We start from the raw sequence: 23,849 nt of genomic DNA on the forward strand, positions 1-23,849 counted from the left end.
TGAATTTGAGCAAACTCTGGGAAATAGTGGAGGACAGGGGAGGCTGGCATGCTGCAGTCCATGGGGTCAACAAGAGTCGATCATGACTTAAGTGACTGAGCAAAACCCTCAAAAAATATGAAAACTGTTCTTAGTTTTGGGGCTGATGTGGCCCATGGGCTGCCAACCTTGTTTTAGACTAAATCAGAGACAGTGTTTTCTGAGCAAAGAAACTAAGAAGAATTATAGGAGAAGATTTACGGATGTCTTGATGGTAAGAATGTCCTCCCAGCTGTTGGTGAACTCCTGTGTGAGGTCATGACTTTCTAGAGCAGATGCCTGCGTGCTTGTTTTACTCATATTAGGCAGCTTTGGTTAACAGCAGACAGGGCTGGGCCTGGGCCAGAGGCCTGAGTCACTCACCTTTCAGGTATCCAGCCCCCACGTGACTCATGTTTTATCCCGGGGTGGGGTTGGGGGCGCACCAGGTACAGCCATCACCAGAGGAGGCGGCCTTGGGTGGCGGCGCCTTCTCCTGGTGACAGGCGTGCTTTTCCCAACTTCCTCATTAGTGGACTGAGTGGGTTGAGTGAGTGCTGGTGGCCAGGTCATTCTCTTGTCCCTGGTTGGAGCAGTTGACATAAAGAAGGAGGGTTTGGGCTTGGTTCTTGGGTTTATTCCAGGGTGGTACTGGACTTAGAAACCTGCTTGACTAGCCAAGAACATTTGCTGCTTCCTGTTCTCGGCCTCGGAGAGCACTCCAAGGTCAAGTGAAAACCGGGAGGCAGGAAGATGAGTGAGGAGCACTGACCCTGAGGCCTGGGTTCTGGCTGTGCCTCTGCCAGAAGCTGTGTAGCCGGAGGCAAGTCATCTAATCCTCTGGGCACAGCTTTGTTATTTGTAAGACAAAGGAAAGAATGTTGTGACCCACTTGTAAAAGAGACCAAAATCATTATGGTGATTGTTTTACAATTGCTTTATATTAAAATAATAATAAAAGTAAAAACATCTTCACCGCGAAACCAGCCATTGATAAAGAACGTCCCTGAAATTCTTGTGCTTTTCTTTTGTGCTCTTTCCCTTACACATGTAAACACACTCTGACCTTATTTTCCTCCTGAAGTGGAATCTTACTTGGCCTGCTGCTCAGTAGCCTACTCTTGGAGAAGGCGACGGCACCCCCTCCAGTGCTCTTGCCTGGAGAATCCCATGGACGGAGGAGCCTGGAGGGCTGCCGTCCACGGAGTCGCTGAGGGTTGGACATGACTGAGCAACTTCACTTCACTTTTCACTTTCATGCTATGGAGAAGGAAATGGCAACCCACTCCAGTGCTCTTGCCTGGAGAATCCCAGGGACGGGGGAGCCTGGGGGGGCTGCCGTCTATGGGGTCGCACAGAGTCAGACACGACTGAAGCGACTTAGCAGCAGCAGCCTGCTCTTAACAGTTAGCTATATAACCTGTGTATTTTGTTTCAGTGATATTAAACAATAGTGAATTTTTTTTTTTGACTGACTGCTTTGTCCATTTGAATTGTGTTTGAGCGTAATGTTGGCAGCTCTGAGGCAGGCCCTCTGCTCAGGCTAACCTCAAGGGTTTGCTGACAGTGGCAGTGGTTTCGTGGAGTAAACGAGAGGCTTCTTTGGAGTGTTCCACACAATGGATGCTCCCCTCTCCTGCGGGAGCCGCCGAGTGAGATGAGCTCGCAGGTCCTGGGTCTCTTCCTTCCTGGCTGTTAGGAATAAATGACAGTGGCAGCCTCACCCTCTAGTGGTGGTCGGCAGCACGAGCAGGAGGCCTGTCTCGGGTTAGATTCCTCGTCAGCTGCGGCGGCTCTGGCTCTCTCTCTTCTCGGTGCTTGGGTTCCCCAAGTGTGACGGTGGCCAGTAGAGGGCATTTCGACAGAACGGGAAGTGTTGCCTTTAGAAACTGGAGACGAGAAATCCTGTCTCAAACCCATTTGTTGGGTAGCAGAGATGGCCTTGGGATGAACTGTGCAAACTCATGTTCAAGCTTATAAGCTAGCTCGTCAGTACCAAAGCTAAGTCCTACGTGAGGTAGCACGGTGTCCTCTGCTGCTGCTAAGTCGCTTCAGTTGTGTCCGACTCTGTGCGCCCCCACAGACGGTGGCCCACCAGGCTCCGCCATCCCTGGGATTCTCCAGGCAAGAACACTGGAGTGGGTTGCCATTTCCTTCCCCAATGCATGAAAGTGAAAAGTGAAAGTGAAGTCGCTCAGTCGTGTCCGACCCTCAGCCACCCCATGGGCTGCAGCCTACCAGGCTCCGCCGTCCCTGGGATCCTCCAGGCAAGAGCACTGACGTGGGGTGCCATTGCCTTCTCTAGTCCTGTACTGCTGTTACGCTCAAAGAAAGAGAGACTCTGTAAGAATCTCACTTTCTCTCTTTAAAAAATAATTTCCAAAATCGGGTGAGGAGGGGCCTGGGGGCCAATAAAGCCTTCTGGGGGCAATTGTCGGCAGGTCCCGAAAAAAAAAAAAAAAATCGGGTGAGGAGAGGCTTACAGGTGAAGCGTGTTTGAGAGTCTTATCCCGTCAGCTGCTTCCTGTGTGTAAATGCCTCACGAGAGCTGGTGTCAAACGTCGCTCCCTGGTTTCTCTGCTGCCAAGTTCACTGGTTTGATTAACTCTGCTGTCTGAAGGTTTACTTCAGTCTCTCTCTGGAGAACTTACTAGGGATCAGGTGCCATTCCAGCACCGAGCAGTCAGGATTCGGTTCTTTTTTTGTGATCAACCGTCCAGATGTTTGCTGCTCCTCCAAGCTAGTAAACGTCACAGAAAAAATGAAACCTTTAATCTCATTGCAGATGCCTTTAAAATTACTGTCTTATCTCATTAAGAAGAATCGATCAGTATATTCTTTATGCAAAGGAGAGATGAGATCTAGTATGCTAGAGCTGGGGTTCTTCCTTTCTTGAAGATGAGGGGTAATGGGAGCTCTCCAAAGAACCATGCATGACAGCTTGGTGTATTCTTTTTTCTCTCTTGGTCCTTCCAACACCGCAGGAGCTATGAAGACATGATTGGTGAGGAGGTGCCATCAGACCAGTACTACTGGGCGCCTCTGGCCCAGCACGAACGAGGGAGTCTGGCGAGCTTGGACAGCCTGCGCAAGGGCGGGCCCCCGCCCCCCAACTGGAGACAGCCAGAGCTGCCCGAGGTGATCGCCATGCTGGGCTTCCGCCTGGATGCCGTCAAGTCCAACGCGGCTGCGTACCTGCAACACCTCTGCTACCGCAACGACAAGGTGAAGACCGATGTCCGGAAGCTCAAGGGCATCCCAGTGCTGGTGGGACTGCTAGACCACCCCAAAAAGGAAGTGCACCTCGGAGCCTGTGGTGCTCTCAAGAATATCTCTTTTGGGCGTGACCAGGATAACAAGATCGCTATAAAAAACTGTGACGGTGTTCCTGCTCTCGTGCGGTTGCTCCGAAAGGCTCGTGACATGGACCTCACTGAAGTAATTACTGGTGAGTCCCAGGCCTGGGGGTGGGACCTCTAGGGTTAGGGTCAGAGATCGTGCAAGGTTTTCCAGATTTTAAACGCCAGAGTGGGTTGCCATTCGTTTCTCCAGGTGAGCTTGAACTTGGGTCTTCTGTACTGCAGGCAGATTCTTCATTGTCTGAGCCACCAGGGAAGTCTGATTTTAAAGCATTGTTTGCTAACGTGTTAAACGCAGATGACTTCCCTTAAAATTCCAGATCCTTGGCTCCCGTTTTAAACTCACAGGAGCTGGTGGCAGCGGGCCTGTCTCACTGCCCAGTAGTCGGTCTGAGGGGACCGGGGCGTATTCCACTAGCATGTGTGGGTCACAGTCAGCAGAAAGGAAAGGAGATGGCAGAGACCGTTAGCTCTCAGTCGGGGGTGATCTTGCCCCCAGGGGACATTTGCAGTGTGCAGGTATTCGGTTGTCATAACTTGGGGAGGTTGGGAGTTGGGAGGGAGTGCTTTTGGTATCTAATGAGTGAAGGCCTGACATTTACTCATTTAATGATGGGCGGGATAGCTCTCCACAACGAAAATTATCTGGCCCAGAATGTCAGGGGTGGTCAGATGAACAAACGGGTACAGAGGCCCCGAAAGTATCGCTTACAGTAATTATCGTGTTAGAAACGCTACTTCATGATGTGTATGTTTGTACTGAGCCGTAATGTGAAACACGTCGTCGTGAGTGACAGGCTAAAGCTTGAACATCGTTACAAGGCATTTGGTCGTGGGGAAGACTGAGGAATGCTGGGAAAGGGGCTTCTCTTTGGCATTCTTCAGACATACTGTCTTGGTGCTGGAGAACTGTCTGATGAGTGGTCTCTGCCAGGAACCCTGTGGAATCTCTCATCCCATGACTCCATAAAAATGGAGATCGTGGACCACGCGCTGCACGCCTTGACGGATGAAGTGATCATTCCCCATTCGGGCTGGGAGCGGGAACCTAGCGAAGACTGTAAGCCGCGCCACATCGAGTGGGAGTCCGTGCTCACCAACACAGCTGGCTGCCTCAGGTAACAGGGCTGGGAGCGCGGGAAGCCTGAGTTTCTAAAGGCTGAAATTGCTTTCAAAGCACTTTAAATCCCGTAGTCTGCCGTTCAGCCTCCCTTCCTGTTCACGTTGCGTCCATGGCCCCGTCCTGTGTCTCTGCCTGTCGCCACCCCCTGGCATACCGTATGGTTCACTGGCGGTTCCCACACATCTTCCTCACTTTGTGCCTCTTTGACTTTGTTAATATACTTTGTTCAAAACCAACGATGTAAGGCCGTTGTCTAGTCCTGGGCTTGTGTGTGTCTCTGCCTTTAGTTACTTGTATTTCAAGTCAGACTGCGATAAATGCAGCGAATGGGTACAGCATACTGGAAGGACAGAGTGGGGAAGAGTCCTTCCCTGTCCGGAGGGCAGATCTGCTTGTTTCTGTTTTGAGGCCAGACTCTGGTGTTTTGACTCCGTGCATGTTCTCCTGAGCCCTTGGTCTTGTCTCCTGTAAATATGCAGCATGCTCTTTCTGTCTCTGGAAGATGCGCCTGTGTGCTCTGTTCCCAGTCTTCGTTTGCGCTTCCCCGTGAGCAGTGTCTGCCTGGCATTGTTGCTGTTGGTCTGCTCTGTCTGTGTGCCCCATCCCTGGCCTGGTTATGAGTCCTGAGAGCAGGAACTTCAGCTTCCTGTCAGCTCTAGTGCCGCCCCGAACAGGCACTCTTCATTTGTGACGGTGGAAAGGCATTAAGGAGGCTTGCACAGACTAGGGGTAGTAAGAGAGGCTTCCTGGAGTTCAGGTGTCTCGAAGTTTCCCCTTTCCCCCCCAGGAATGTCAGCTCGGAGAGGAGTGAAGCGCGCCGGAAACTTCGGGAGTGTGATGGGTTGGTGGATGCTCTCATTTTCATTGTCCAGGCTGAGATTGGACAGAAAGACTCGGATAGCAAGGTAGGTTCGTGAGTCAGGTGCCCGTAAGACAGACCTATCATAGCAGGTTTTCAAATAACGTTAGATACCTGTACCGGTCCCTCCTTAAAGTGGGTGTTCATCTTAGAGGAAAACTGTTCCTTTGGAATTTCCTCTGCCTACATATTTTAAAGCTGTTTAGCCATACTTCCATTTGTTTCTAATTAGGAAAAAGTCAGCGTGACGTTGAGTTTTATGTTGCACACCAAATGGTAGCAGAAACTTTTATTAGCCTGAGGCTGAAAGAATTCTGAGAAGCTTGGGGGCATTTAAGAAGCATTATGAGAGATAATGAACTGGGCGATGCTTTTGAGGATCACTGGTTTAATACCTGAGTCATGGGAACCTGCACGTGCCAGAAGGTCACCTGTCGTCCTGTCCTCTCACTGGACCTTTTACTTTGTGACCCCAAGCTTGTGGAGAACTGTGTCTGCCTCCTTCGGAACCTGTCCTATCAAGTTCACCGGGAGATCCCGCAAGCAGAGCGCTACCAGGAGGCGCCTCCCAATGTCGCCAACAATACCGGGCCGCACGCTGCCAGCTGCTTTGGGGCCAAAAAAGGCAAAGGTGAGGCTTGCTTCCCGCTTCTCCGCTCGTTAGTGCAGGACGGGGAGAGGAAGGTGTTTCTGGCTGTACGTGTGGAACGCTTGCTGAGGAGTGCTGGAGTCTGCCTGGTCGGGGATGTCCCCTGTGCCGTGTGCTTCACGCTGGTGGTGCTGGCGGTGGTGGTGGTGCTGGTGCTGGTGCTGCTGGTGCTGGTGGTGTCAGCGTCAGCAGCTGGGCAGTGAAGGCTGAGAGCCCAGCTGATCTGGGGCCTTCTCCCCCTCCTCCTCTGTTTCCTGTGTTTGTCTTTTCCTCTGTGCTTCCCTGCTTGTTTTCCCGTGATCCTGTTGACATCTCTCTCCTGCGTTTTTCTTCCTTCATTTCTCTCCTCTCCTTTCCATCTTGGGTGACGCACTGGAAGATGAGTGGTTCTCCAGAGGTGAGTGGAATCTTTTAAGCTGCTTACCTACCTCTAATTTGCATGTTTGGGTTTTAGCGTCCCTGGCATTTCCTTGCCTAACCCTTCCCTGTGGATGCATGTAGGAAAATGCACTGGAGGAAGGCCGCTGAGCCCGGTCACGCTCCGCTGAGCGAGCGGTTCAGGTGCGCTGTTCCTGGGCAGCAGCCCCTGTCCCCGGGACTGAGGACGTAGCGGCAGCGGCCATCCTTAGCTCACCCGGCTGCTGCGCGTGTTCTGCTCTTGCTTCCGGAACCAGCTGGGGATCCGGTCTTGTTTTCTTTTTTGTTGTTTTGTCTTATGCCCCTCTCGATGCATCTCTGATGGAAACATTCTGGCTGAAGAATCAAGAATGTACTGAGTGGACTCTTCCTTTCTTAAACTTTTTATCCCTTCTCCCCCCACTTTCTTTTTTAAATTTCCAAAGGGAAAAAACCCACAGAGGATCCAACAAATGATACAGTGGATTTCCCTAAAAGAACTAGTCCTGCTCGAGGTAAGTTATCTTTTTCTTCCCAGGCTCCATGGTTCTCATAAACATCGTCCACAGATAAGTGTTTGGCAGCCTACCACTAGGTCATACAGTGTGTTCACTGTTCTGTCCCCCTGACTTAAGGAATTTGAAGTGATGATTAAAGTATTTGGAAATTTTAAATATTATAACGGTGACTTTCAAAGGACTTCTTGTTATGGCAGTTATTCAGATTACTTGAGGGTAAGGACTTGATGGTAGTCTAATCCAGGAACTTTTTATGTTCATCAATACGGTGAGTCCAAAATTCACAGCACTCCATGGATATTAAAATTTAGATGTTGTTAAATCTATGAGAGACCCTCTGACTTAATCATAGTTAAGGTGAGCAGGATGACTCACTTAAGGTAGAAATAATTCATCTGAGATGAGGAATCTTTAACTCTTCAGTGCTGTCGATGAGTAAATGCATCCCTTGAGTGCTGGGCAAGACCAGAGTAAACTGCGGCTAGAAAATAGACTAGGAAGGAGAGAGGGGAATTGCATAGGAGTTGATACGTGTCCTGCTTTTGCCATGGACGAATTATTCTTGAGAAGGCACGTAGTAAAATCTGAGTTTGCGTTTGGGTCGGGGAGTGGGGGTGTTTAGAGAGCCTGCTTGTATAGGAGCATAAACCCATCAACCCAGAATCAATCCTAACGCTGGACTGTAGTCAGCCAGAGCCTGCTTTGAGGGCACCGCTAAGCACCCTCTGCTTTCTTGCCCTTTCTTGTGCAGGCTATGAGCTTTTATTTCAGCCGGAGGTGGTTCGGATATACATCTCACTCCTCAAAGAAAGCAAGAATCCCGCCATCCTAGAAGCGTCAGCCGGGGCCATCCAGAACTTGTGTGCTGGGCGCTGGACGGTGAGACCCTTGTACAGGATGCGTTTGGGGATGGAAGGCCTTAGCTTACTCGTTTGCTATCGTTTGTAATCTGTTCTGCTTCTTTCCACGTGCTGCTTGTAGTATGGTCGATATATCCGCTCAGCTCTGCGTCAAGAGAAAGCTCTTTCCGCCATTGCTGACCTCCTGACCAGTGAGCACGAGCGGGTTGTGAAAGCGGCATCCGGGGCCCTGAGGAACCTGGCTGTGGACGCGCGCAACAAGGAGCTGATTGGTAAGGAGCGCGCGGGCAGCCGCGGCCCAGCGCCCGCTGCCGCCCCTTTACTCGGCAGGCACTGAGCTGTCAGCCGCGGCCCAGCGCCCGCTGCCGCCCCTTTACTTAGCAGGCACTGAACTGATCGGTAAGGAGTGGGCTGGCAGCCGCAGCCCCAGCATCCGCTACCGCCCCTTTATTCAGCAGGCACTGAATTTACTTGTTGAAACAGCTGAGGAAGAATCCTAGTCCTGCATAGTTTGTGACTCTGGGGCATTAGAGTTATATTCTAATGGTTCTTGGAAAGAGAAGAGGTGATGACTCTTCAAAAGTTGAAAAATCAAATCTTATTTGTTGAGCATGTACTTTGTAACTTGGGATTGTTAAGTATATCTGTATGTTCTTATTTAAATGTCACCGTTTTACAAACATACTTTTTCTTTTTTTAAATAGAACAAGAAAACTGAGGGTTGGTTCGTTAAGTAATTTCTCCAGAGTTAATAAAGCAGAGCCCACTTTTTTTTTTTCAAATTTACAGTGACTGTTGTATTAAACCACTGTAGTATTCAGTATGGCATTTTCACTAAGAGGTCTGACTGGACTGTGTGGCATATTTGACATAAAGTTTCCAGATTGTCCTAACGCGGCTGACGGGGAGAGCAAGTGGACAGACAGGAAGGACGGTGCATCCGTGGCTGTTCCCGGTCCTTTGCCCTTCTGAAGTGGTAGTCGTCCAGGAGCATGAAGTGGACTCGCATGGGTGCTCCCTGTACTCGATACGATCAGTGCCGTGCGCGCCGGGCTCCTCAGGCTCCCCCTGTGTACACGCCCCCGTCTTTCCGCTGTAGGTAAACATGCCATTCCTCACTTGGTCAAGAATCTGCCAGGAGGGCAGCAGAGCTCTTCCCAGAATTTCTCTGAGGACACCGTGGTCTCTGTTCTGAACACCATCAACGAAGTTATCGCTGAGAACTTGGAGGCTGCCAAAAAGCTCCGGGAGACCCAGGGTATTGAGAAGCTGGTTTTGATCAACAAATCAGGGTGAGAGTAACACTGAGCCGTCAAAGCTGGAGCATGCGAGCGCGGGAGAGGGCGCTGGGGAGGGGCTTTACCCTGTTGATTTTGCAGGCTGTTTTCCCTTTTTTACATGTAAAGAATGAAGGAGAAATTGCTCTCTTTTCTGTCTTGATGTTGATCCATAAATGGATAAGACTCTTCCATCAGACATTTTTTTGTTACTGTTTGAGTTAAAATACTGGACTTGGTGAATACCTGCTTTTACCCATTTGGGGACTTATATTCTTATGTTACATTGTATTAGAGAGGACAGGTTCTCAGCTTCTTTCCTGGTCTTACATCCACATTCCATCTGGTTTTATTTCCCTAAAAGGAACCGCTCAGAAAAAGAAGTTCGAGCAGCCGCGCTTGTATTACAGACGATTTGGGGATATAAGGAACTGCGGAAGCCCCTGGAAAAAGAAGGGTGGAAGAAGTCCGACTTTCAGGTAGAGCAACTCTTGGGACTGAGCTTTCACCCTTCTTCCCCTTGGTTTCAGGTGGTGCTTCTTTCTTTGCTTCTTCTGTTTCGCTGTCACACCGAGTCTCCTTTTGACCCACATCTCTGTGTGTACAGAGATCATTTATGGTGCCTGAAATAGTCCTGGTCTTGCACTGTGTCCAGTGTGCGTGCTGGTGGCAGTGTTGGCCGGTGGCCCTTTGGCCTCTTCTCCAAATCTGTCCCAGCCCTTTGAAGGAGTTTGCCGTTTTCTGAGGCTGTGTTTCCTTTTGATAGTGTGAGTGTTTGGTACCTTTGTAATTGGTTCAGAAATGCAAATCAAAGCCATCACATCCTGTTTGTTTCACTATATAGGTGTTTGTTTGACCCTCGTGAGTCACCTTTTGGTAAGAATTGTGTTTGCGAAGAAGGCCCTAAAAGCCTGAGCCCATGAAGGAGCAGGGCATGGGTGAATTCGGTACTTACTCTGTGACTGCAGTTTCCATTTGCCTCCAGGTGAATCTGAACAGCGCTTCTCGGAGCCAGAGCAGCCACGCCTATGACGACAGCACGCTGCCCCTCATTGACCGGAACCAGAGATCAGGTACAGAGCCGCGCACCTCTGTCTCTGCTCCGCCTCCGCTGTTCTCTAGGGGGCCTGCTGTCTAGCTAAGTCAGACGTGCGTTTCGTTCTGAACAAGCTTGTCCTGTGGTGGAGGAGAGGTATACTTCACCTCAGGATGATAGCTCAGAGCTTTAGAGAATAAGGGCGCATCAGAAGATAAGACAGGCAGGTAGCCTGGGTGTGGCGCCCGACTCTGCCTGTGGACTCAAATGGCGGGATAGTGAGCCCTGCTCTGCTTCCTCTGCTTAAGTTATGAATTTAAGACGTGCAGCGTAATGACTTGACCTGTGTATATAGAGAGTCCCTGATTTAATGATGGTTTGAGCTGTGATTTTTCGACTCTGTGGTGGTGCAGAAGTGATGTGTGTTGAGTAGAAACCACATTTGAGCTTGAATTCTGACCTTCCGCTGGCTGGTGAGACAGCGTGGCCCACGCCCATCCCAGAGCCCTGTCCACCGTGCGAGGGTGTGCAGCCGACACGCCAAGAACGGCTCTGCGCCCAGCCAGCTGTTCCGCCTTTCACTCTAAGTGCAGTTTTCAATGTGTTACATTGTGTTACATTATGAGATTCCCGCACTTCATTGTTGGGTAGACTCTGTGTCAGGTGGTCTGCCCACCTGTAGGCTGATGCAAGGGTTGTGAACACGTGTAGGCTGGGCTAAGCTGTGACCTTCTGTTTGATGGGTTAGGTGTGTAAAATGCATTTTCAGCTTAACAACAGGTTTCTCAGGATGTAACCCTATCATCAGTCTAAGGGAGATCTGAATATTGCAAAAGGATTTTCCTTCCCTTTTAAATTTTCATATAACACCAAGTAGTGTATGCTTACTGTTGAAAAATTAGAAAATACAGCCAAACCAGGAAAGGGACAACAAAAAACACTACTTATTTCTGTTGTCCAGAGACAACTCTGTTACTCTGGATTCTATCTTTTAAATACTGCCATGTGAGCAAACACATTTTCTTCAGAAGACAGATGATATGTTTTGTGAAGTGATTGTCATGTGTGTCTTTTATAATCCTTATTGTCTTAATGACACTGGGGTTTTGCCTGAAATGGGGTCTGAGGATCATCAAATCTGTTGACGTTTGTGCTGACGATACAGAAGCACGGATGGTGCTCGCTTTATTGCTGGGGGCTGAGCACAAACCAGGGCAGTGACCCAAGACCCAACCAGCTGTTGTAGCCTTTTTGCCATTTACTTGCTATTACAATAAGAGCCAGTCTGGGGAGGGTGGGGGAAAAAAAGCCAGTCTCACTTAAGAATGTACTTGATGAAGCTGTAACAGTTACTAATTTTATTGGCTCTACTCATGGGGATTCCTTAATATTCTGGGTCCGTGATGTAGGGAGCACTCACGTGGCACCGCAGCACACCAAAGCCTAATGGTTATCTTGAGGGGGAGCACTTACTGCTGTTTGTTTGAGTTACTCGGTGAACTAAGCCACCTTTTTTTTTTTTTGGAAACACCATTTTTACTTAAAAACGACAGACGCTTTCTTGAAAATGAATGCAGAAAGCTTGTCAGTTTGGGAAAAAGTAACTGACAACTACTTGCTGCTGAATTTTCAAGTGAAAAGTTTAATTTTGAAAGACTTGTATCTGCCACTGTGAGCCTGGTAAAATCCCAGTGTTTAATGTACTTTTTGATGAAATCATTGATTTTAGTGAGTGTGATTTTTTTTTGATATATTATGTCATGAAATGTGTTAACTTTAGAAGACCTGCATAACTCTGTGAACCAGTATATTTTCCAGGTGACCAATGCGTGATTTTCAAAATCATACAGGGGTACTTGATCCATTCAAAATGCAAAACAGACCAATGGGTTTTAATTTCAGAGAAGATGGAGAGCATTGGTTTGGATACAGATTCTACATTGTGCTGACCTTAAAGAAAACTACCTGTTGAGTATTAGTATACTATCAAAGAATAGTCACCGTCATCTGAAAAGACTGTTAAAATTCTCCTCCCTTTTCCAACTTCTTATCTGTGTGAGGCTGGATTTTCTTCATTCAGTTCATCCAAAATAACATCCCAACAGATTGAATCACAGAGGCAAATATGGGAATCTAGCTACCTTCTCTTAAGCCAACTCCAAAGATGTGCAAAAATGTAAAACAATGCTTTTTTTAAAAATTAAAAGTATGATTTATGTTAATATGGAATAGGTTTATTGTTATTTTTCAATGAAATGAATATTTAAAATTTCTTAGTGCCATAACTATTAATACAAGTAACCTGCAGCAACGAACGCTCTTTGGATCCTCGTAATTTCTAAGAACATAAAGGGGCTTTGAGACCAAATAATTTGAAGCCCGCTGGCTTACAGTGAGTGGTTTCTTATATTAGAGTCTGTAGGAGAGGGATCTCTTTTTATCTAGAGCTTGGCACTTGTGGGTGGCGCTCAGTAAAAACTTGATGAGAGGGAGGGGGAAGAAAAGACAGACTGAGAGCGATTTTTATGATGAGTGTAAAGTTTGAAGAATTGTTTTTTGACCTGGATAACTTTCTGACTCCCTGTAGATAAGAAACCTGATCGGGAAGAAATTCAGATGAGCAGTATGGGATCAAATACGAAATCGTTAGGTAGGTGATTAACTCGTGCCTAAGCTTATGGAGGAGCAGGTCGCTGGGACGAGGAGGACTGTCCAGCGTGCACCTCTCTCCAGCAGCCTCGCTGTTTGCCGTCCTCAAGAGTGCTGGCTGCACATTTCACTGGAGGGGTTCAAAGAGATTTAGTAAAACCTGATCTGTCTATCTTTCGCCACATTTCCACATGTTCAGAGGTTAAAAAGAAACCACCCTGTGCCGCTGCCATTACCGCAGACTCTCATTTGTGTCCCTGAACTGCGCTCACTGCCTTTCACAGCCTGCGGCCGCGTTTGTGCTGTCCCGCTCGCCATGTGGCAGCCCACCTGGTCTGCTTGCTAGCCTGTCTCTTCACTCCATACTCTTTTTATTCTGGTCTTGTGATATCTCCTGTTGGAATGCCCTTGCCAACTGCTCTCTAAATTGTCTTCGTCCCCAAAGGCTTGGCTGAAGTCCCGTCTACTTCGTTAGGTCTTGCCTTGCTATTGCAGCTCGCCTCACCTCTGTCTTCTCCTAATTCCAGTACTCTGCATAGACAGATCTCTTCAGTTTAGCTTTATCGTTACATGTGGCATGCATTGCCCTCCCAGTGAGATGTAAGTTTTTCATGTCCGGGCCTGCCAGACCGTAATGCCCTTCTGGAGCGTTTGGTGCAGTCCAGTGTCGAGCAGCGGCGCCTGACTCACATTTGTCTGCTTCGTACGCGGTTTACACTGGAGGGGATACCGTGCCTCTGTGTACAGTTTTCCTTTTCTTTTTTGTAAACTAGATAACAACTATTCTACACTGAATGAAAGAGGGGACCACAACAGAACGCTGGATCGATCCGGAGATCTAGCTGAAATGGAGCCACTGAAGGGAGCGCCCCTGATGGTAAATCCTCTCTCTGTCCTGTTGTCCCTCTAAGGCCAGTTCTGTTTTAAAGCCTGCATGTTCTATGAATTAGGAAAAAAGGGTATAGTGAAAGATGGCATCCTTTTCTTGAGGTTTTTTTTTTTTTTTTTAGGGAAAAAGTAGGACTTTTGGTTCATGTTGAGATTTCTTGGGCCGTTAATTCTGTGATGGTCGAGATGGGAGAAGCAGGTTGTGAATGTATTGCATATATGACTCACGCCAGCTGATCTATCCTCACAGTACTCGGCTTTCTGTTCCTGCCTTTTCTGGAATATCTTGCCGTTCCCTCACTACTGTTGCCTCGTTCTGTTTGAGCTTACAGATGTGGGGTTTTTCCCTGGGTCTGGCACTCATTCGTGAGGCTCCTGTTTGCTTACTTTCCTACTAACACATCGCATGTGTTCACAGCAGGACGAGGGGCAGGAATCTCTGGAGGAAGAGTTGGATGTGTTGTTTTTGGATGATGAGGGGGACCCCATGTCTTACCCTACCATGGTATGTCCTCTAGCCGCCCCCAGGATGGTCCTCGAGGAACGCGGCCTCTGTGTGCCAGCAGTTTGCCAATCATGCTGATCCGACCGCTCTTGGCCACGTGGGGTTTAGGGGCGCTGCTTCTGTGATTGTCGCCTCTTAAGAGGCCGCTGGTGATCAGATTTTCCATTTATGCCACTTCTTCCCTCCAGATTGTTCTGCTGTTGTTTGGTTCTCCTTATGCCCAGCCGCACTGACATGTCTCTCTCTTTTCCCCTACAGCAGAAGATATAGCGCCGCTCTCTCCGCTGCATCCGGGCTTATAATATATGTGCTTTCATTTTTTGGTGGTGAAATGGACTGGTGATTTTCCCTTTCTTCGCTGGACTGTTGTGCCACCTGCCAGGCTGCCTCCTGCCTTGATGGCCCTAAGTGGCTGCCTTCTTTCCATCAACTCCCTAACTGCTTCCGGTGAAGCTTAATTGTCCCTCTTCCCCCCTCCAGACCCCTCCAGTCACTCCCAAGAAGCCTGACTCAGTTATAGACATATCTTGAGAAACTGCTGCAGATTAGCTCTTTTTGCCAGCTCTCCCTGGAACTCTTGGCCTTGGTGGAGGGAGGGAGAGAGTGGGAACCTTCACTGGAAACCTTGGAAAGAACCGGAAGTTACATGCTATACATGCCATGTCCAGCAGTCTGATAAACTGATGATTCTTAATCAAGATTTTTCTTTTCCTGGTGGGGAAGGGACTTTTTTTTTTTTTTGAGAATGGAAAGTGTGAGCTCTTCTTTTATTCCTAATGACTATTTTTGAAGCAAAGAAGGCCGGCAGCGTTGGCACATCCCACTTGGCAAGGGCCCTTGAGTAAGTGAAGGTTTCCTAGAGTGGGGAGTGAGAGGCCTTGCCCTGATCCTCTGCGGGGCAGGACCACCCAAGGACCTGCACCCCCCATCTCTTCCCCAAGCCTCCTGCCAACCCCGGCTGCCCCCGCTGAGGCTGTCCCGAACCCTCCTCCCCCAGTTCGTGGTAATGTCTGCTGATTGGCCTGGCCGTTTGCAAGAGGCTGTAGAGAGAGGAGAACGTGTCAAGGAAGACTTTTTTTGGGTGCAAAGAAGCAGAAAGATGTCTTCGGGGAGGAGAAGCGCCTCTGGGAGGAGCTCGTAGGAATGTACATGATCCGTTTAGTCCGAAACTGGCAGGAAGCGTCCCAGCTGGCTCCCCCTGCCCTGCTCTCCCCTGTCCTCACCCCTGCAGCCCCGTCCTGCCCCCGCCTCCCCCCTGGACTGGCTGGCTGGCTAAAGGACTTGATGTACATACTCCTGCCCCCTCGACCCTGAAAAGGTGGGGTTCGCCCCTGGCTCTGCCTCGTCTTTGTGCCTTTGGCCTGGGGTGCATCTCCTCCTTCCCTTCCATGTGCCTTTCTTTGCCTCTGCAGTCTCATTTCTCATGATTTTGCAAATTATACTTTGTTGCTTTCTGACCTACTCTTGGCCCCAAATAGCAGAAAGAAGAGACGGGACCTAGAGATCCTCCGTCTCTCCACCGGGAATTGGAACAGCCTCTAACTTTAGCCATAGAAGGTTTTTGCTCAACTGTATATGTTGGGGTTTTGCAAAAGTCCTGTTCTGATGAGTCTCCAGATGAGGTTGGTTGTCCAGGATCACCGTCATCTCTGAAGGGGTGACAGGGACGGCGTGTCCATCCCCGCCTCCCGCGCTGCCCCATCCCGCCCCTTCCCTCCTCCTGTTAGTGCATATTTGCAGGTTGGGCTAGAGGAATCAGCCGCTATGTGGTTGATTCTTTTTTTTTTTTTAACCCTGTCCCTTATTTACTTTTTACTCCTCCCCTCAATCTAAAAGCGCTGTTCAAATGCAACTGGAAATCTTTATTCTCCTCCCTCCCCCTCCCCTAATATATTGAGGCTTTGGGGTAGGAGAAAAGTGCACAACCCACCACCCCCCTTCCCCTATGCATTAAAGTTCCTTATTTACCCCTTTGCCTCCTCACATTACTTCCCACTCCTTTTCTGGCAAAAAGGAGCCTCTTCCTCTCTGTGATTAAGCGTCCTGCGCAGGGGAGACTGCCCCGTCCAGCCCTGGCTCCACTCTTGGTTTCTCTTGCCGTCTTCTGCTCTTTTCCTGGTGCTCTTCTTGTCGGTGGGGTGTGGGTAATAGAACAGCCATAGGCTTTTGGGGACCTTTAACTGTTTTTTCCTTTTCATTTATAAAAACACTAAACATTCAATTTCAGAGAACCAAAAATCCCACCTTCCCACCGAACACTAAGGGGCGTGTCTTCTGCGCCAGACCTTTTCTGTTTTTCTTTCTCTCTTGTTAATGCTTTTAAAAACAAATGAGTTTTTTATATAAATAAAGTTTTTAAAGTGTGTATGTGGGGGGTCTGTGTCATTTCTTCACTTTTAGCTTGTATCTCTTCTCTCCTTTTCATCTTCAATACTTCATTATATATCAGTGTCTCTTTTCTCTCCAGAGCACCCAGAAGGGGATTGTACCAGGATGGACTTATTTTGAGCCCAATCCCAGCTCTTAACAAGGAAGATCCTTTTAATTATATATGAAACACTTTTCCTCTGAAGATTCTTAAAAATTAAATGTAGAGCATGGGAAGCTTATTGCTTAACTTACAGATAGGAAACTGAAGTATAAAGAATAAATTTCTTAGTCACTGGGATTCTTTTGCGACATCTGTCAAAATTAACGTTGAATAAAGCTCTGCAATACATGACCCTCGAACATACTTACGAGTAGAAGATTAGAAGCTACCAACTCCAGCTGTCATCCCAATAAGTATGGAAATGTAGAGTTAAAAGGCTCCCTGGGCCATGAGGTTGCTTCTCAGGCTGTCTGCCATCCTTTAGTAAGAGGGTAAGGGGCAGGCCCATTGCTTCCTCTGTGTCCTATCAAGTAGCATGGGTGGGTAGCAAATACTCAGATTACCAGGGGTTGTCTACACTGTGGAGGCCAAGGATTAAGACCTCTGGAAAGGGGCCTTGTTACCTTGTTAAGACGAGAACTGATGTAAAATGCTTCTTGTATGCCCAGTCTTTAGATTAAAGATGTATAGCTATTTCTGGTGATGCTCACGTCTCAGTTTTGTTGAACTAGGTCTCAGGTATGATAACTTTCTTGGACTAGTAAGATCAGGACATCTTAGCATTGTAGTTGATACCTTTTAAAGCTTGATTTGTGTCCAGCAGTTGTAGTTTTAGAAAGGTGAAGCACAGAGCTGGAAGGCTTTTAGAGTTTGCTTTATAGAGAGATTTGGTAGCCCTGTTTGAGTGTCTTTTTCAAATGTAGAAAATGCTGGCTATTGGTGAATAGCCTTCATTTCTGTTCTATTATCCGCTGGCATTGAGCTAGACACAAACGTTACTCTCCTTTCCCTGGATTGGTCCATTGTTTCATCTCATGCAGTAAATATTTCCTCAGCATCTTCCAGGTGTCGGGCATTGTTGTGTACATCAAGTTTAGATGAGAGAATGAAACGGATGGACACTTTCTCATATTGATAGCAATCCATGAAAATCTGCTCTTTTTAAAAAAAGATTCCTCCACCCTTAACTAAAACAAGGTGTTAAAAAGAAGGATCTATAGAGTCCCTATATCTTGTTTGTTACTGATTTAGTAACGCTTTTGAAGCCTCTTGTCTCTCAACACCAGCTTTAGGAATCCTGTGTATTTTGTCAAGATTTGCCTACTTATTCCCTGATCTTTACAGCCTGAGTTTTTATTCCCCACTCCCAGCGGAGGTGGTAATAGGTTATGCCCAGCCACTCTTCTGCCTCAGTGATGCTTTCTTTGTGAGCATGTTTGTGAAGTAGCTACAGTGAGTCTCACTGTGACATACTTTGTGACAGAGCTCAGAGCTGTGACCTCACTTGGCCGCTGGTTTCTTCCTGAACTAATAAGCTTTGTTACAAATTAGAAATAGCTCACCCAGGAAGAGCTGCTGCTGCTAAGTTGCTTCAGTCGTGTCCAACTCTGCGACCCCATAGACGGCAGCCCACCAGGCTCCCCTCTCCCTGGGATTCTCCAGGCAGGAACACGAGTGGGTTGCCATTTCCTCCAATGCATGAAAATGAAAAATGAAAGTGAAGTAGCTCAGTCGTGTCCGACTCTTCGTGACCCCCTGGACTGCAGCCTACCAGGCGCCTCGTCCATAGGATTTTCCAGGCAAGAGAACTGGAGTGGGGTGCCATTGCCTTCCCTGCCAGGAAGAGCTAAGAACCAGTTATTCTAGACCATTATTTTTCCGTTTATTTCTGAAGTACTGGATATTAAAGATTCATCTTGGTATTTTCATAGGTAGTTGTAGACCACCTACACCTAGTCTTACAGATTGGAGCAAGTACACAGGAATTACCTGGGAAGCTTGTTACAAATGCAGTTTTCTATGCTGCACTCCCAAGAATTGCTTCCATAGGTGGGACTCAGGAATCCTGAAATCCTAAGTAACCTAGGTTATTCAAATACCTGTGGTGAGTTAATTGCGACTTGAGACACTGATCTGAAGCCTTGCTTAAGATTTCAGCCTCAGACAGACCAGAACCCAGGATGACTGGCCTCAGCTCCCCTGGCAGTAATCCTAGCTTCATGGTGGGTGTGGTGACAGCCACAGAAGAGTTCACTGAGGAAACAATTTGTCTCAAAGGTGTGACCTGACTGTAGAATTTGAGATGCTAGCGACAGGCTGGTCTGCTTCATGTAGGTAGGAGAAACTTCTTTTGCAAAATCATGCCATCTGATGAACTTCTCCCTTGATATGGGGCCCTCCAGAGCAGTAGAGAATTCCCTAACAAATTTTAACAAAAGTGTCACTTCTGGCTACAAATAGAGTATCCCAACTGGGGAGCAAGTGGCCCCATTGACCGTCACTCCCAAGGACGACCTATCTAAAGAAAACAGAAAATACGTAGGAGCGAAGTTTTTTTGGCTGCACCATGTGACTCGTGGAATCTTAGTTCCACAGAGAATTTAACCCAGGCAATGGCAGTGAAATACTGGACTCCTAACCAATGAAACGATCAGGGCCTACTGCCCACGAATGGGCTGAGTCAAGAGCTTTACACCTGTCCGTGTAATCGCAGGAGCCGTTAATGTAAGCATGTGGCAACTAGCTACTTAGCTGAGGCAAAATGCCATGCTTCTCACCGTATATGTTTCTATCTTAATTGTTTGAAAAGACAGCTTCTTCCAGTTTTATTTAGGCTACAGAAGGGATTCCTATCTTGCTATCCCTCCCCAGGTGTTTGTAGTGTTAATGGACAGTAGTGTGAATGCTGTAGGCATTTGTGCCCGAGAAAGAGAAATCCAAGGCATCTGTGGCAATGTGCTGGCACCTCGCTGCTCTAGTCTTCATTACAGTCCTTTGCTCCGTCTTGAAGGCAACGTTAGCACCGTCCTTTTGCAGACTTGGCACTCTGGGCCTTTCTACAGCCCACTCTTGTCAGATTCAAGGGCCAGGAGAATGTAGTGTGTATAGCTGGAACTAATTCAGGCTTCCGTTTTTTGGCATTGTGGATTGGATACTCCGGAAAGGACTTCCAGCAAAAACGAGATGCTGGGTAAAATGTATTTGTTAAAAAAAATACTAAACATTGCTGAATAAGCACAAAAGTAAGAAATTCATAGATTTTAGGCGACTAGAGCCAGCTTCTGCCGAGCGCAGCTGGCTTTTAGCAACCATTTTAGTTACTGTGGAGAAAATGTGCTGTGCTCAGCCAGCCATGTCTGACTCTGTGACCCTGTGGACTGTAGACCACCCGACTCAGTCCATGGAATTTTCCAGGCGAGAATACTGGAGTGGGTTGCCATTTCCTACTCCAGGGGACCTTCCCGACCCAGGGGTCAGACCCGTGTCTCTTGCATCTCCTGCGACTCCTGCATCGGCAGACAGGCTCTTTACCACCGGCACCACCTGGGAACAATAACAGTGGGGGGTATGGGAAACAGGAGACGAATCTAGAAGGTGACTCCAGGTAAAACTGGGAGACCCTCAGTGCAAAGGTGAACAAGATGTAGAAGGCCGCAGGGAACTTTTTTTTGTCTCAACCTTGATGGTGTTACCCTAAAACTGGACTTGCCTCTTGGTGGGAGCCCAGCCAAAAGGCACAGCCAAGTCAAGACCAGACGGAAACATCCTTCCAGTAAGGGGGGAGAACACCAGAGAACTTTCCCAAAGCAGTGTCTCTCTGAACAGCAAAATTGGGGAAGTTTTAAGCTAAGGGTACATAACATCATCACGAAGGGGTTTGGGCGTGAGGATTCCTCCTAGAATTGGGGCTAGGATTGACAGAGTCCAAGCTTTAGTTGATGGAAGCCAGTTAAAGTCAACTTCATCATCCCCTGGGTCCCAGTTGCTCTGGTAGTTGAGTGCCCTGAAAGGGGAGGGGGATTAAATTCTGAAAAACAGCTCAAGAAAGAGCTTCAGACTACTACAACTCGGAACTCTCCAGCTGATGTGTTGCTTTTGTTATTGTTACTTCTCTTGCAGGATAAGTTTGTTCCGTTCCCTTTAGATCATTATTACTGTGGCCTGTTTAAGGGTAAGCAAGTGGCCAGGCATGGGTCACCAAATGGCTTAGGCCTGAAATGGCTTCTTTTATGTCCGAAAGCTATATCTGGTTCTTTTCTGGACCCCCCACTCTATCTTACAGTTGCTTGTGCCTTCCGCTGATTTCCGGAAGCAGATGCAATCCCTTGAAGGCCTCAAATCCTGTATATAAACTCCCAAAACACACGAACGGCCCTGCTTAAAAACTATAAGATGCATAAGAAATAAGACACCATGAGTGGACAAGAGGCCAAAGAAAACTTTTTGATTAATGGACTGAAGTCTGCCGGTAAGAAATGACAAAAGACAACCCAGCAGATTTTTGGGGGGGAAAAAAAGCTTTTTTGCATGAGAAGTGACAAACACAAATTTGAAATAAAAATGAAGATTAAGTTGATTGGAGCAATTGAGGGGGTTCTACTGAATTGGAAAATCTCAAGAAACTACAGAATGCTGTCCAAAGAGCCGGAAAGGAAGCACAGAAAACGGTGACGAAGCTGAGAAGCAGACAAGAATAAGATCTAGTGCGGGATCTGGAGCCCAGGAGGAGACGCGGCGACACCCGAGGAGGTGACCGCTGGTACATTTCCACTGAACGAATCCCAGCGGATGCCAAGCAAGCTATAAAGCAACTCATATCTAGAGACTGAGGTGAAGTTCTCGCTTGAGCAGCTAAACATAAAATGCAGATAGACATTAGAAACCAGCCCCGCTGGGTGACTTGTTACCAAGCCAGAAAACACTGGAGTTCTTACGCTGCATCCTGTTAACAAAAGAATGGTTATCATGGAAGCTGACACTTATTCAAACTTTTTTTTTAAGAGGGCTAATTAGAAAGGTTTTCAGACAAAAGCAGGGTTTGCACAGGTGGTAATAATACAGGATTCAGGAGGCAGAAGGAAAACGATCTTATACGGAAAATCAGAGGCAAGAAGGAACATGGAACAACGTGGTGAATAACGTTGGTAAGTTACCATTAACTGTAAAAAAAATATATAGTTTGTGGAAGGGAAATATGGACGACAATTAAGGTGCTGGACAATAGCACATAACCTGGGGTGACCAGAACACTAATGTCCATGTTTTCATATTCAGAAGGAAAATGAGGGTATTGAGTAACTATGACTTTTGTGAAATATGTATTAGCTAGGATAACCACTAAAAAAATAGAGCTTATCACCTTAAAACAAGTAGAGAAGGAAGAAGGCAAGAAGCAGATGGGGTCTCAGACCCGGCCCTTCCTCTGATAGAACAATCTCAGCTTCCAGGGAAGGGGTTACAGGGAGGGGCGAAGAGCCTTCCCTTACAGTACAGTTCAGGGGCACTGAGGCGCCTTCCTCTAGGACAGTTCAGGGGCGCTGAGGATCCTTCCCCTATAATACAGTTCAGGGGCGCTGAGGGGCCTTCCTCTATAATACAGTTCAGGGGCGCTGAGGGGCCTTCCTCTATAGGACGGTTCAGGGGTGCTGAGGGGCCTTCCTCTAGGATGACAGTTCAGGGGCGCTGAGGATCCTTCCCCTATAATACAGTTCAGGGGCGCTGAGGATCCTTCCCCTATAATACAGTTCAGGGGCGCTGAGGGGCCTTCCTCTAGGACAGTTCAGGGGCGCTGAGGAGCCTTCCTCTATAAAACAGTTCAGGGGCGCTGAGGGGCCTTCCTCTATAATACAGTTCAGGGGCGCTGAGGGGCCTTCCTCTATAGGACGGTTCAGGGGCACTGAGGGGCCTTCCTCTATAGGACAGTTCAGGGGTGCTGAGGATCCCCTATAATACAGTTCAGGGGTGCTGAGGGGCCTTCCTCTAGGACAGTTCAGGGGCGCTGAGGGGCCTTCCCCTATAATACAGTTCAGGGGTGCTGAGGGGCCTTCCTCTAGGACAGTTCAGGGGCGCTGAGGATCCTTCCTCTATAGGACAGTTCAGGGGTGCTGAGGGGCCTTCCCCTATAATACAGTTCAGGGGTGCTGAGGAGCCTTCCTCTATAAAACAGTTCAGGGGCGCTGAGGGGCCTTCCTCTATAATACAGTTCAGGGGCGCTGAGGGGCCTTCCTCTATAGGACGGTTCAGGGGCACTGAGGGGCCTTCCTCTATAGGACAGTTCAGGGGTGCTGAGGATCCCCTATAATACAGTTCAGGGGTGCTGAGGGGCCTTCCTCTAGGACAGTTCAGGGGCGCTGAGGGGCCTTCCTCTATAGGACAGTTCAGGGGTGCTGAGGGGCCTTCCCCTATAATACAGTTCAGGGGTGCTGAGGGGCCTTCCTCTAGGACAGTTCAGGGGCGCTGAGGGGCCTTCCTCTAGGACGGTTCAGGGGCGCTGAGGGGCCTTCCACTGGGACAGGTCAGGGACAGAGTGTTTTCAGAACAAGAACAGCCAGTGAAGTGTAAGAAGTGGCAGAGAGCAGGTCCAAGATAATCTCCATCAAAGCAACGTTAATATTTAAATAAAAATTATTTGCTGGCTTGTGTGTGGATGGGTCAACCTGATATAAAGACAAGAAGTTCAGGACAGAATATTTTTATACCTTGCTGATGGAACTGCTGGCTCCTGGAGTCCTTCAGGATTTGGAACCTTAGTTTTACATCAGAGGAAGAACAGTTAAAATGAAATGGAATAAAAAAATAAAGGATATTGTGTCTCTACCCTCCATGTTTCCAAACCCCAGAGCAAGACCGAAATAAATAGCATAGAAGATCAGAAGGAAAAAATAAATCCAAAAATGAAACATCAAGGCAAATCCTACTCTCTGAGGCTCGTTATTTCTCTTTGCCTTAGGAAACCATGCAGCTTCTTTTTAAAGGAAAAAAAAAAAAAAAAATTTGCTCCCCAGCTAGAGAGTTCTCCAGTTTCATCACCGGCATTCTAGGAAATGAATTCTCTAGTTCTTCTCGTCCTCTTTCAGGACCTACTTTCCCTTTTTAAATACTGATGTACCACCAGGGTTCAGATTTAGCTTGCTTCTGACTTGTTGCTGATGGAATTCCCAGTTAGAAACCTGGTTCAACCTGATTCTCGCCTTATCTTCTTTGTGATGGTGGACACCTGGTGACTCAGCTCTACTCCACCTTTTCTTGTAAAGTGTCTTGAATTCTGCTTTTATTCTAGTGATGGGTATCTCATGGTGTGTTGCTTTGTAACTTGTTTACAATGTCACCTATATAATGACT

The 23,849-nt window shown here is 47.8% G+C and overlaps 1 protein-coding gene across 1 annotated transcript in view; it reads left to right on the top strand.

Annotated features, from left to right (window-relative positions):
- The window catches only part of CTNND1 (catenin delta 1), a 44,536-nt gene extending 28,046 nt beyond the window's left edge, over positions 1 to 16,490 (top strand). The window contains exons 7-20 of the mRNA XM_052652181.1: positions 3,003 to 3,466; positions 4,312 to 4,495; positions 5,288 to 5,405; positions 5,837 to 5,990; positions 6,388 to 6,405; positions 6,851 to 6,919; positions 7,674 to 7,801; positions 7,904 to 8,054; positions 8,882 to 9,074; positions 9,424 to 9,538; positions 10,045 to 10,132; positions 12,683 to 12,745; positions 13,518 to 13,621; positions 14,396 to 16,490. Of these exons, the coding sequence (XP_052508141.1) occupies positions 3,003 to 3,466; positions 4,312 to 4,495; positions 5,288 to 5,405; positions 5,837 to 5,990; positions 6,388 to 6,405; positions 6,851 to 6,919; positions 7,674 to 7,801; positions 7,904 to 8,054; positions 8,882 to 9,074; positions 9,424 to 9,538; positions 10,045 to 10,132; positions 12,683 to 12,745; positions 13,518 to 13,621; positions 14,396 to 14,407 (1,861 nt within the window). The 3' untranslated portion in view covers positions 14,408 to 16,490. The remainder of the gene's footprint in view (positions 1 to 3,002; positions 3,467 to 4,311; positions 4,496 to 5,287; positions 5,406 to 5,836; positions 5,991 to 6,387; positions 6,406 to 6,850; positions 6,920 to 7,673; positions 7,802 to 7,903; positions 8,055 to 8,881; positions 9,075 to 9,423; positions 9,539 to 10,044; positions 10,133 to 12,682; positions 12,746 to 13,517; positions 13,622 to 14,395) is intronic.
- The last annotated feature ends 7,359 nt before the right edge of the window (positions 16,491 to 23,849 follow it).

Source organism: Budorcas taxicolor, chromosome 15 (genome assembly GCF_023091745.1).
Source record: "Budorcas taxicolor isolate Tak-1 chromosome 15, Takin1.1, whole genome shotgun sequence".
Classification (NCBI taxonomy): Eukaryota; Metazoa; Chordata; class Mammalia; order Artiodactyla; family Bovidae; genus Budorcas; species Budorcas taxicolor.